The sequence below is a fragment of the Lepidochelys kempii genome, chromosome 13, assembly GCF_965140285.1.
Source record: "Lepidochelys kempii isolate rLepKem1 chromosome 13, rLepKem1.hap1, whole genome shotgun sequence".
In the NCBI taxonomy this organism is placed as follows: Eukaryota; Metazoa; Chordata; order Testudines; family Cheloniidae; genus Lepidochelys; species Lepidochelys kempii.
The window spans coordinates 19,524,156-19,538,116 of record NC_136392.1 but is presented as its reverse complement, the minus strand read 5'-3'; the positions used below and the strand labels follow the sequence as shown (position 1 = coordinate 19,538,116).

General features: G+C 46.2%; 1 protein-coding gene across 2 annotated transcripts in view; it reads left to right on the top strand.

Annotated features, from left to right (window-relative positions):
• Positions 1–47: 47 nt before the first annotated feature.
• Positions 48–13,961, top strand: part of JPH2 (junctophilin 2) — a 66,833-nt gene continuing 52,919 nt past the window's right edge. For both annotated transcript variants that reach the window (XM_073309557.2, XM_073309558.2), the window contains exon 1: positions 48–2,041. In XM_073309557.2, coding sequence (XP_073165658.1) covers positions 1,663–2,041 — 379 coding nt within the window. In that variant the 5' untranslated portion in view covers positions 48–1,662. The remainder of the gene's footprint in view (positions 2,042–13,961) is intronic.

The window sequence follows — 13,961 nt, the reverse complement described above, 5'->3', positions numbered from 1 at the left end:
TCCCAAAAGTTTTTGTCACCTAAACACTAAACTGCCTGGTCAATGTGGCCTCTGCCGCATTCATGTAACGGTCAGAAATTTTGGTGAAAGGAATGGTGTTACTAGGGAACAAAGATTTTGCGGATGGGTGAAATTGTCAGGTAACAGAGACCTGAGCCACGTCCCTGCGGATGGTAAAGGTCCTACTGTGTCCAGCTTAGCAGGAGAGGCAGCCGGAAGTCGAGTAAGGCTGACTTCTATCCTAAGGCTTGTGGGACTGGTCTGAGTCTCTGATCTTGCTCTCTAACTGTGCTGGAAAGACGTAGTGGAGGGAAGTGGATACTTAGAAAGCTGTTATCCTTTCGCTTCAGTGAGCGGGGAAGGCGTGGGAGCAGTTTGCAGATGCATGGGGGGGACAGCGTTGCCTTAGAAACATTAGCTTTATATGAGCTTTTTGCCTTGGCTGGGTCGTTTCTGCTCCTCATAAGGCTGGAAGCAGGACAGCAGCAGCTGGGAACTCAGAACTGACTTTGGGGGGGACATCTTGGCCCTTTGCCATTCACCCTTTGCTTCCCCACCTCTGGTCCTAGCCATTGTTGTGGAATGACTGTGTTCTGAGAGCAGACCCCCAGTCATCTGTCCACTTTCTGCCTCTGGTTCCCCCTACTCTCCCCTCCCCTCCTCCCCCCATCAGGAAACATGCCCCAGCCACTGAGCAGATCTCTGTGCAATGGAGGAAAAATGCCAAAGTAACTGAGCAGGAGAAGCTCTCCCCCCTCACATGCACACCTCCCCTAGCTGCTTCCCAGGGTCTATTTTTAAGCAGGCACTTACTTACTTTCCCAGCTTCTCCCCTCCCCTCGTCTTTTCTGGATTCCTGCCCAGGCAGGGGGGTGTCTCGTTCCTCCTTCATAAAAGGCCCCTGGAGCAGGGGCTGGGCCTGTGGGGGTTTATTTTGGGAGCAGCTCCTGGGATCCGATGGCCTTGTTAGGGCAGCGCTGACCTTTCTACCGCAGGAGGAGGAGAGAGGGAAGAGGGAAGGGGCAGCAGAGGAGAGAGAGAGACACACATAATGGGACTCTGAGGAGGGAGGGACTCTGCAGGCAGCCGGAGCAGCAGCAGGAGCCGGGGGGTGGGTATGATCAAGAAAGGGGGACCCCCCCAGAGAAGCCCGGGGCCCCCCCGCCCTTTCCTGGAGAGCCTCTTAAAGGGGCCAGACGCTTCCCCAATGTACCGTCAGGGCAATGCAAAGGCTGCAGAGATACGAGTCAGGTCTTGCAACTGAGTTTTATCCCTCCCCTCCCAATCTGCCTCAGTCCCACAGCATGGCCCTTACTTGATTGTCCGGTCCCCTAGGTGGCAGGTGGGTGCTGGGTTGCAGAGAGGTCCCTGTGGTGTTCACGGTGCAATTTGCAGTGTCCTCACCCCCAATACTTCTCCAAGACAGGATCCCTTCCCAAATCCCTCCCTCCCTCTGTCCTCTGGCTGGGCAGCACAAGGCAATCATCTCCTTGGGTCAGCACCTTGCTTTGAGCATTTTTAATTTGGAAATGTGGCAACATTTTAAACTCCCCAAACTTTTGCTTATGAAAAACAGTCCAGCTAAGTAGGAAGGAAAGAGAAAGAAAGAGAGGAACGTAGGAGCAAAGTGGAGATCCTGGCTTGCTGAGCTTGGATGGCACCATGAGTGGAGGAAGGTTTGATTTTGATGATGGAGGAGCATATTGTGGGGGCTGGGAAGGGGGGAAAGCCCATGGCCATGGCATCTGCACTGGTCCCAAGGGCCAAGGGGAGTACTCAGGCTCGTGGAACTATGGTTTTGAAGTGGTGGGCATATACACGTGGCCCAGTGGCAACACCTATGAAGGCTACTGGTCTCAAGGCAAGAGGCACGGTTTGGGGATCGAGACTAAAGGACGGTGGCTTTACAAAGGCGAATGGACCCATGGCTTTAAAGGACGGTATGGGACAAGGCAGAGCATGAGCAGTGGAGCAAAGTATGAAGGCACCTGGAATAATGGGCTGCAGGATGGTTATGGCACCGAGACTTACGCAGATGGAGGTAAGGGTGACACCGGAGGGGCCAGTTGGGGTCAGGTCAGTGAGCAACATGATGTTTGACCTGTAAATCCAGAGGCTGTAAATCATCCCAGGAGCGAGGGAGTTCAATTGTGAGCTGTAGCTCACGAAAGCTCATGCTCAAATAAATTGGTTAGTCTCTAAGGTGCCACAAGTACTCCTTTTCTTTTTGCGAATACAGACTAACACGGCTGTTACTCTGAAACCGGAGTTCAATTCAGATCACCAACAGCAAAAGCTGGGGCAGAGAAATCAAGGCACTTTACTCGAACATTCTACCTCCACCATATAGTTTTATACATTTCTGTGTGTGAGCGAGCTTTGTGTGTGACACCTTTTTATCTACTCGCAGTTAGGTCCTAATTTCTGCAGTTTGGCTGCCCCTTGGAAAATTGCAACATTCAGTAATCTACATACATTTCCCTTTCCGTACACCAGAAAAGTGAGAGAGACCTCAAATAATTGTAAAGCTTCTGCATGACTATGCTTTCTATGTGAAAAACCTCCTCAAATGTCTTGATTATAGATGTTTCCTCCAAACTTTATTTTCTATAGCGTGAGGCTAGTGAAAGACTGGATTATATTATGGGACGTCTGATTGAAGAATTTTGGGCCCATGGCTACAGCAAATTATAAAGTGACAAGAATTAATTCTCATTGGGCAAAGAAAGTTGTGCTTGTTTTTGCCTTATACATCACTGTATAATCTACAGCATTTTAATGCTCTGTGTCTATTTACTAAATACCAAATTGCATGAATGCACTGAACTTGTGTATGACTAAAACTCAACCTGAATGTTTATCAAAGCTGTCTGGAGAATTGAGTCACCTATCTTCCACTAGTATAAATCCCCTAGACTTCTTTGAAAAATCTCAGCCCATGTTCATGCACAAAGGCACTCAGTATACAAGTATTTGTCAGACACTTTGCAAATGCTCTGAACGGTAAAGAAAAAATTTAATTAGACGAGGTGGGAAGCGTCTGAAACTAATAAATAATCGTAATGCAACATCACAGGAATCCTGTGCAAATAATTCTGCAACTCTTCAATAGTGTAACAGTGCGTGCTGCCATGTTTTGTATGGCTAATCAAGAGGGTGATTTGCGGGGAAGGGAGTATTCGCGGATATATTCCTGAGGATTGCACTTTATTATTATTCAGGACCCACAATGCCAATTATTTACAAAGAAAAATAATTTGAGAAATGTATCTCTTCATAATAAAAAAGCATATCACATTTACAGCGTTTCTCAGCTGCAGCCACAGCCTCCTGGGTGTTGACTGGGGGAGCGGCAAAGCAGCAATCCCTCCCCCAGTGTCGACAGCAGGTGCTGGTCCATGCCCCCTTCTGAAGCCACAACCACTGTAGGATCAGGTAACCTGTGTGAGTTCTCCATCTTCCCGGGGTGATGCTGGTTGAGCTTCAGCCCTGGCGTGGTGGGTGGTAGTCTCTGGTCGTGCGGCATAAGACTCCGGCCCCCAGCCGCAGGGCTTCGGGTTCCGGACCCAGAGATCCGGTCCCAGGCTCACCCCCCACATGTCACTCTAGCCTCTCCTGCCTCTTCCAGTCTCCAGCCATGCAGCGGGCTCACTCCCGCCCTCCATTGCCCCAACCCCTGCTGCCACCTAAACCCCCCACATCACCCCTGGTCTCCCTCCCCACCTTCCCATTCTGGGCTTAATTTGTCACCCAGCTTGCTGGGGCTAAGTAAGTCTGCTGTGAAAATACTATTTACAAATATTACTTTTCACAGTAGCAGACTTACTTGCTAGCTAGTCTAAAAAAAAAAAAAAAATCAACCAAAAAGCAAAACATGCGAAGCACCTTATTTGAGTTCCTATTCTGTTTCAGTCCAGTAAAGACTAGAGACAAGTGTCCATTATTTTTATTATTGAGTCTGCAAAAAACCCTACATAAATAAATTACAATTATTTGGACACATAAATGTGCATATTTATTTGTTTTTTTACTAAAGTTAATTAAGCATTTTAGGAAAATTTGTCAGAGTGGCCACCAGCAAGAGTTTTGTTGGTGAGAAAAAAATTTTGTTGTGAGAACCCCTTCAAATAATAGGAGAGTTCAAGCTACAGTATTGGCTTTCCGGGGCTTTGCTTTAATGTGCCCTTATTCAGCAAGTTACTTAAGCACATGCCTAACTTTAAGCAAGTGCTGAGGTTCTTACACTTATGGCACATGAAGTTGCAGTTAAAGTTGCAGATTAGAGATGACCAATTTCATTTGTCCAGTTCTTTAAACTTCATTCTTCTTCTATCTTCAGGCTGTGTGATTTGTTAAATAGTCCAAAGCAGTTTACTATACCGTGATAATAGAGGATAGGGGCTAAACTATGTGTTTGTAATGAATGGAACGATTGACATGAGGATCTTTAGGTCATTTGTAAGGTATGTATATGTTTAGTGTTATGACACACTCAAACAGCTGTTATCCAGCTAATATCTTTCATTTCTATAACACCTTTAATTCTGAAGGATGTCAAACTGTCTTAAAGCATATGCAGCAGTTGCTTCATCCACCAGTAAAATGCAGCTACCTTTGGGATGTGATGGTGCAGATATTCAATAGCACACATTAGCACTACAGAAAAGGGACATCTGGGCAGGCAAAATATTGGCACAAAAATTGGAGTTTAACTGCCGCAGGGTGAACTCTTCCCCACTCCTGCCCCCAAAACAAAACAAAAATCCACCACTATAGTGGTTTCCTCTGCCATGAGTCAGAACTTGAATGTTGTGTGTCATCTAAACTGTGGCCCCTCTGTTGGCAATAGTGCTCACTTTTACTCCTGGGGGAGTTCTGAGCCAAAAAATTAATTCTGAGCACAATATTTTAAAATTCTGCATATTTTATTTGTCAAAATAACACAATGTAATCACGCCAGTTTCAATTATTTTGGTTATTTATTTCAAAATACCTGTCAGCAAGTATGTCTGTAACAGTACAGACAACAAAAAAGATTCAGGAAATGTTTTTTGACAAATAGATCCCTTACTGGGCATATTAATACAGATCTTTGAGTAATAATTCATGTATACTACAATACAGAAATGGATTTCCCCTCAGAAGCAGTTCAAAGGCTTGGGGGAGTCGGGGGTAATGGAGGAGCGGAGGGAGAGGCAAGTAATTGCTGGGAAGGATTCTGGGAGTGAACCTGGAGGGTTGTTGGGTGTGGGTGGGAGAAGTGTGGAACAGGGTTTTTTTGGGGAGCGGAGGGAGGCAAAGGGATTGTTAGGGAGTTGGTGGGGAGCCTCTCCCATGCAGATCCTGGCTGACCCCCTAGCGTCTCCCATTCAGTCAGGCACATCTGCTCCTATCCCTGCATCCCCACTCAGCCACCTCCTCCTCCCTGTCCCCATGTGGTCCTGCACCCCCACGCCTATTCAACCCCGGGGTCAATGCTATCACCCCATTAGCTCGTGTCCCCACACCAGTCTCCCCCCAGTAACCCTTCTGAACCCCAGTCTGTGTGACTCCCCAGGATCCCTGTGCAACCCATTCTGCCCATTCCCCCCATATCTGTGCCTCCTCACCTGGGCCCATGGGCAGGGTGCTTTGAGGCACACAGCCTCCGACCCCTCCCTTTCTGTAGCTGGCTGCTCCAGACCTGAGCCAATTGCCCTCTGCTAAATGAAAGGTGTAATTGCAGTGCCTCCCCAGCAGAATCCATTTTCTGCGGTGAAAAGACCTGCGGGGGACATGAATTCTGTGTGTGCACAGTAGCACAGAATTTCCCCAGGCGTAGTGTCACTTACACTCATTGGGTCTGGTACAACATTAAAGCAGAACCCAGACTCATTAGGGACCATGCTACCTAATGTATTGTAACACATTAGAACATGTATGTTTGGGTTTTTTTAAATGTGGTTAACTCAAAGCCTCATGATATAGTTCTGTTGATAAAGTGTGCGACTGGAGCCCTTTAAGAGAATAGTGCATTATAGGTAAAGGAGAAGGTGATCTAGGATTGGGAATGCCCCGTGTGTGAATGAGGTAAGCACGTTAGAGGATTGTGTAAATGATTGCTTGAGCTTCAGTCTTTGACCTTATTTGCAAGCCCCATCATTTTTTGTGCAAGAAAGACATGGGGGGTGTCTGGAGGGGCTCTGGGTGTTTGTTTGATCATACTAAACCACACAGAAAAAGCTGTAATGTAAACATCTGGTCTTCAATCCCTGTTTTGCAATACAATGATTGTATAACTTTTAAAAATGTCTTGTGTTCAAGCTGTGGCCTGAAAACAGTGTTAAATAGTGCAGGACTGTTTTTGGGGAGCTGGGAGAAAGCACTGGTGTAAATTCATCTCAGGGGGAAACAATTAAATTCAGTTGTCATAAGACCAGGGGGAGAGGTGAAAAGAAACAATGAGGCGAGTTTCAGGTGAGCTGTGAAATGAGCTGAAGACTCAAGTGAGGTGAAGAGGTACAGAAAGGCTGTTGCAGCTGATAGGAGCTACAGAGAAGAAGGTTCTTGCACCAACAGTGGTGAAATAGTGCGCTTAGAGAAGTGATGGGAGGAGGCTGGAGAAGGAAAGAGAGAAGGTCCATGGGTTGGCCAAGGTGAGTCTGTGCAGAGTTTTAAAAACAGAGAAGGCAATTTTCTGGAACCTGGAAAGGGAACCAAGGAGAGGAGTGATGAAGCCATGCTTGTTTGTGTGTACCAGATGGTGAGCAGCAGCGGGGCTGTGCATATTCTGGAGTCTGAGCACCTGAGTCATGCAGAAGCCATCAAAGAGGGAATTAGCAGCAATAATCAAGCTGAGAGGGGACTGAAGCTTAGAGGAGGATTTCTGTAGAGCTGGAGCTGAGGCAGTAACCATGATTTTTCTGCTAGTTCTGCCTATTGCCAAGTGCAGACAACAGATAGCAAATGTATATGGAATTCTTCACACTTCCTACTGATTCTGAGCTGCAGTCCTCAGAGACCGCTAAGGGACTTGGAAGTTTGGGCAAAACTCAGCCCTAGTGTAACTTCATTGACCCCAAAATAACAATAACAGGGCTTATAAAGTACAGTTGCTCCATACATCTTAAAGTGCTTTACAAAGAAAGCATCACCATTTAACTGAGGATAAGTGATTCACCCAGGGTCATGCAGCAAGTCAGTAGCAGAGGTGGGAACAGACTTCCAGTCTCCCAATTCAGGGTCCAATTTCCTGTCCACTAGCCCATGTTGTCTTTCCAGTGGAGCTTTACCAACGCTGAATTTGGCCCTAACATTGATGCTTTTTAGTTATGCACTGTCTTAAATCAAACCTCCCTCAGGTGACTTTTGTTCTAACAGCAAGCACTAAGTTTTCATTAGTTTGTTTTACTTGTGGATCTATTTAATCTGTCTGTCCATGACACTAAGTACTTCCAATATGTCCATCATCATGGTATCTGTGCATGAAACTTTACGACTGTTAGAATTAAGGATACTATTTTGGCTGTTGCCAGTAAGCTGGCAAGTAAGCTCTTTAAAACTACAGTGAGAGTTTTTTTAACTTACACCTTATGCCCAGTGTGGAAAGGGAAGAGGGTGGTGTTTCCTGAAGAATGGACCCTGGTTCATGAAGTGAGATACACTATATGACACTCAAATTTCAGCACTGGCCTTTGAGCCCATTCAATGACCTGTGGATCATCCTGTCTCTGTATTAAATTGACCACAGCTACTTATGGAAGGTGTGATATATTATCTGACCTAAGCAGAGGGCACACACAATCCATTTGTGAATCAGAGTGATTGAGACTGAGGTCTTTAGAGACAATGATTAATCTGCTCTGCAACTTGATCCTTCCCATCTTGTGTGTATATAAATAGAAAGGGTCAGCTCCATTTAGGAGCAGATCCAGAAATCTCTAGAAATCACAGCAAAAACACAGAAACCAGCCAGACTCCCATATGTGTCTAACAGGTGTTACTAAGAGCCAGGTATGGTATCTTTTGGGTAAGAGAGGAAGTGGGCATTTCATAGGATTTCTTGTCATTAAAAAAACAGCAAAGCTTTCCACTGATGATGACATAAAGGGGTATTTTTGGCTTTTTGTTGTTTTTCTTTCCAATCTACACATCTCCCCATCCACCCTGTTACTTCATCTATCAGCCCTCTGCCCTGGCCCTGCTAACGATTGAGTGACTCTGCAAATTAACATTTTGGCCTTTCACCTCTGCCGATCTGTGTGTTCCAGCTTTGACTTAAGTCGTGGGGGAAAGCGAGGCTGTGGTCCATCCTAGTCCTAAATACAGGGTTTTCCACATCACAAAACACACTGCATGTTGGCTGAGATTTTGGGGCCCAGGGCTGCAGTAGCTGGGGTAGCTGTGGGTCAGGGTGGTTCTGTGTGGGGCTCACGACTGGAGTAGCAGGAGTTACTGTATGTCAGGGTTAAGATGCATTGGTGAAGCTCTGCTGGTGGAGACTTCAGTAGCTGTCCACACCAGCTCTCATTCTGGCCAGTACCCTTATTTAGGTTCACAAGCTGTTAAGAAGAACTAAAGAAAATATGATTCTGTTTACCCACTCCCACTTGCCTCTGTACATTCCTTTCCCTGCTTTGCATCATTGGGCTTGTCCTGATGGGCCTTGGCAGGAGAGGGCCGTTGCTTTCTCTCCAGCTCAGTGTTGAGTGGGTGTTTTTAGCCAGGCTGGACAGAACACAGCTGTGTGTCTCCTTTAATTGCCCCTCTCCTGCAGCCACCCTTGGTCCTGTGAACAGTTGTATTTCTCAAGGGAGTAGTGGAGAGAGGAATGCCCATTCTGTGATGTGGAATGAGACAAACCACATTCACACAAATCTGTGGATCTGAGGAAAGAGGCCAGGCTGACTGCATCAGCCTTTATTCAGATGTAATTTCCAGCTCAGGTCTCTATTCCTTTCCCCTCTGCCCCTGAAGAAACTACTGTTCCAACTCTGGACAATTTTTCATACCAAGAAGATTGTGTCATTAAGCAGAATTTTTCAAAACTGCTTTGAAGACTTTTAGGGTTTTTTGAGCTGTTGCCGGCTCTAAATCCCTGGTTACCAGCACCAAGCTTCTGACTTTAATGAGATTACTCAAGGCTTTTGCCCCATCAGGGACAAGAGTCACATTTTCAGGGGTCTCCAAACTGCTGCAGTTTTCTTCTATTGTCTCTGATTTGGGGGGAAAGCAACTGGGAGATTTCAGAGGCCGGGACCTGTTGTTGTGACCATAAAAAAAAAAAGTGTATTTGATTATTTTTTTGCAAGGTGAAGGAAGAGGAGAGGAAGTTTTCCCATTAAAATGTCTAACCTGGTCGGCTCAGCCTGAGCCCAGGCAGGGGGGTCATATTGTGATTTCCTCGGAGGAAAGCTGTTGCTGTGGGGAGTGCAGACATATTGCTATTTCTGAATGTGGATGTTCACTAAAGCTGGCCAGAATAGGGGGAAAATATCTAGGAAAAAATGTACACACATTTTCCGCACCCCCACCTCCAACCCACCCATATTTGGAGTTAATTTTTTAAACTTTTAAAAAGTCTGCAACCAGCTTTGATCTTCACAAAGTGGAAGATGGCAGATTTGCACTTGGTTCTAATCCCACATATATTAATGATGCAGAATAAATAGTTACACATTTCCATTTTACAGCTCCTTTTATCCAGGGAATTTAAAAGGCTTTACGCATACTAATTAGCTAAGGGCTTGGCTCTGTACAAATTTGCTGCAATTTAGTGCAAGGTATGTTTTTAAACCAATTTAGTTAAACCAGGACAAAACCCTGTCTGCACACTCTGCACATGTCTACACTAGGAAAATAAAAGATGGGTGCATTTTTAACCCAGAGTAGCTTATATGTGTTAAAATCCTAATGTTGACAAGGCAGTTGTAGTTCTGGCACATTAGCTTGTCAGCTTAAACCCTAAAGAGGAGCCCCACTAACATATGTTAAAACTATACTTATCTTGTCTACACTAAGATTTTTCCATGCTGGTTATCATGGGTTCAAATTACAAACTTTCCCCCCCTAGTTCAGACATTGCCTCTTTTTTAGGGCTTGTCTTCACTATAGTTTTATACCCTGTTAATTGATTGCCAGGCTCCAGGTGTTTGTGGCTTTTACCATAGGCTGACCCTAACGTTAGCCTGGAACACACATTTGGCGAATACCCAGACTGGCCTTTACATAGGTGTTAGGTAGGTCCATGTTGGCTTTGTCTTCACAGACACAAAGGTGGTTATTTACAGCGAGGTAAGTAACAAGGTCGCTAGGTGACTCAGTGCTGTATCCCTTTCACCCCTACTCGTGGTTGACCGCATCTCCTTTTCTGTGTGCCCTGGGCTAACTGCTGGGCATCCTCCTCCTATGACATTGCTTTTATGCCACTGTAATTCCATTAAATAGAAAAGGAGGACTTGTGGCACCTTAGAGACTAACAAATTTATTAGAGCATGAGCTTTCGTGAGCTACAGCTCACTTCATCGGATGCACCATTCCATTGACTACAATAAGAAAAGGAGTACTTGTGGCACCTTAGAGACTAACCAATTTATTTGAGCATGAGCTTTCGTGAGCTACAGCTCACTTCATTGGATGCATCCGATGAAGTGAGCTGTAGCTCGCGAAAGCTCATGCTCAAATAAATTGGTTAGTCTCTAAGGTGCCACAAGTACTCCTTTTCTTTTTGCGAATACAGACTAACACGGCTGTTACTCTGAAAATTGACTACAATGAAATCACTAGTGTAAATGCGAGGAGAATTGTGTCTCTGAGCAGGTTAGTGAGCTGTGAATAAAGGTTGACACTAACATTGATTCCATCTGGTCAACACTCCCGCCCCTGGCTTTTTCCTTGCCCCTCCTTGCTCCCTTTGCACTGATCGGGGATCTTGCTAGGAAGGGGCTAGGGGCATCCCTATCTCCTTGACTGTTTCCATATGCTGTCCTTTGCTGTGTGACAGGCAGGCTGGTGCAGGAATAAGTTGTCTTTCTGCTGCTCACTGACTTCATTATTCAGTGCTACACAGCGGTGGCCACCTCAGGCTTTCTAACTCCTCTCAGCAGCTGCCCAGCCAGGCCCTGGAGTTTGTTTTATGGCTTTTGCTGGGTAAGAGGGTGAAAGCTCTGAGAGAGGCTATAAATCATGGCTTGGGAAGTGACATGGAAAAACACAAAGCTGAGTCCGGGCACTTTACAGGGAATCCCTGTTTGTCCAGAAACGTGCTGTGAGCTCAGTCAAGGGCTTTCAGTGCCTCATCTTCTCTGCCTGCTCGGTCTGGGGTTTGTGCTCAGGCACCGTCTACGTGGGGCATTTAGCCGTGTGAGCTTAACTGTTTGAAACAAATTCATTTTTAACAAGAGTGGGCTGGGAAGAGTGGTCAGTGTCAAAACCAGCTTAAACTGACTGTAGAATCACGGGCCGGCTGATCTATATGTAAATCGAGCAGGCTGAACCATTCTAAACCAGCTCTAAAGTGATTCAGTGAACACACTTAAAGACCCAGAGTGGGATTTTCAAAAGTGCCTATAGGAGTTAGGCACACATTGACAGTCAGTAGGAGATGGGCACCTAATTGGGTGCTTAAAAATCTCGCCCCTCCAGTGTGCACAGGTGCTTACAGAACATGGCTGGGAGGTGGCATTGCCTAGTGGTCAGAGCAAGTTGTAGACATCAGGGGATCTCGTCAGTGGCGTTCATGTTGTGCCTCTGCCACAGACTCACTGTGTGACCTTGGGTGAGTCGCTTAAACTCTCTGGGCCTCAGAGACTTGCTAGAATTCAGTTTTAAGTTAGTTAATATTGAACCAATATTGAATGGAGTCTTCTATCCTTAAGGCATTGAAAGAGGCTGAAGGTCACTAATGTCCTACAGAAAGGTCTCTAATGTCATTCCATATTATGTGTCAGCTCTGCTTTCAGGCTGCAACCCCAGCACAAGCAGAGACAAAGCAGTTGAGTTCCAGGGCCATCCATACACAGAATGTGAACTTATTTATAGATGAGTAATAAAACTTGATAAAGGATCATTGTCACCATTTTACAGAGGGTCAGAGAAGGGGTCAAATTATGTGCCCAAGCCCCGCAGCTGGTGAGTGGCCAAGCAGGGAATGGAAACCAGGTCTCTTGACTCCCAATCCATGCCGTACCCACTAGACCATGCTGTCTCTTTTCTAAAGCAGTTTCTCCAAACCATGAAGAGAATTTTGCCATGGTAGGTTGTTTCCATTCGGCAGGTGGCCACTTCACACCCCAACTCTTAGTTCTAACTGAACCCTTTGTTTAGCTGCCTCAACAGAGAAAGCAAATGCTAAGTGAAGATTAGATTCCCCTTTTCCCACCATCTGTAGTTCTCCTAGCTCAGGGTTGAGGTGTTCAGGCACTGTGCTGAGGAGTACAATGTGAGAACGTAGATAGCTGGAGAGAGGCACATGGTGGGGAGGGATTCGTGGCTGCTGCTGCACCTGGGCACGTCTTCTGTTCCCTGTTGGAGTGTGTAAGTTGACACCCTGCTGACAGATTTAAAGAGGATTTCAATGAAACCAGCATCTTGAGAGTAAAGATTATTTGGCAGAACTGGCCAGGGAGACTGTAAAATGTTCACTCCCATTATTGCCAAAGAAGGAATCAGAAACCATCTCCTGGGCAGGACCATCTTGGGTTTGACGACTAGATTGTGGAATTTAATTTCTTGGAACTTGGCTGATCCTTCCCTTTGGGTGAGAGCTGGAGAGGGGAGGGAGGGAAAGTTAATGGAATTGACACACATGCTGTCATCAGCCTCACCTGATGCTAGTTAATTAAGCACTGGTTCCATGGTCTGCAGAGGATCATGCAGTAACTGACGTTGTGGCAGGGAGGATGCTTTCTGTGTCCTTCTCTGCGTAGGGTTTGCTTCTCTAAGGGTGACCGTACTCTGCCACCTGCCAGTAAATCACTGACACTGTATCTTGTCCCAATTTAATAGAAAGCGGCCCATTTAGAACAGATGCCCATAAAAATGTCCCCTGCACAGCTGGCCATTTGCCCGTGAGAAACTGAGCCCTTAGGAGGGGCGAGTGGTCATGCTTTGCAATGGTATTTAACATCGGCACTGCATTAGCACCTTTCATCGGCTGACCGAGGGCAGCGTGGTGCAGGGGTCCGTGGTCTGCGCTGTGGTCTGCAGATTTCAGAAGGGGATGGCCCATTCCGGACTCTCAGCAATGGCTGGAGGCAGAGCTGAATGCTGCTTTTGTCTTTGGTGGTTTGCCAGTTACTGAGGCAACCGTATCAACAGAGTAAGGGAAATCCAGGGAGAGAGGGATTCTGGTGTGAGTAGAATTAGCATTCTGGGGTATTGAGCGGGCAGGAAACAGGCTCCCCCTTGGGAAACCTCCAAAGCAGCCACAGCAGTGAAACTGCTTCTTTCCGATCGCTCTGTATTGAGGCTCCACAATGATATTCCTGCCCCAACACAAAAAGCAAAGGTTTTCCCTGTAGCCCATGCTACCCTTCTCTAGTGCCCTTCCGAGGGTGGATCTTGACATTAGGAAATTAAACTTCACTCACATCCCGGGGAACTGTGGCACAGGAGCTGAAGAGACTTCCCCAAAGTCTAGAGAAGAGAAGGTTGACTGGGGGACGTAACAGTCTTCAGATATAGAAAAGGTCTTTTCAAAGAGGATGGTGATCAGTTGTTCTTCATATCTGCCGAGGGCAGCCCGAGAAGTAAATTGGCTTAGTTCGCTGCAAGGGTGATTTAGGTTGGACGTTAGAAAAACGTTCTAACTATAAGGATAGGTAAGCTCTGGAACAGGATACCTAGACTGTGGAATCCCCAACCCTGGAGGTTTTGAAGAACAGGTTAGACAAACACCTGCCAACGAGGGGCTAGGTATACCCTGCCTCAGTGTGTGGGGATGGACTAGTGATCTCTTGAGATCACTTCCAGCCCTACATTCC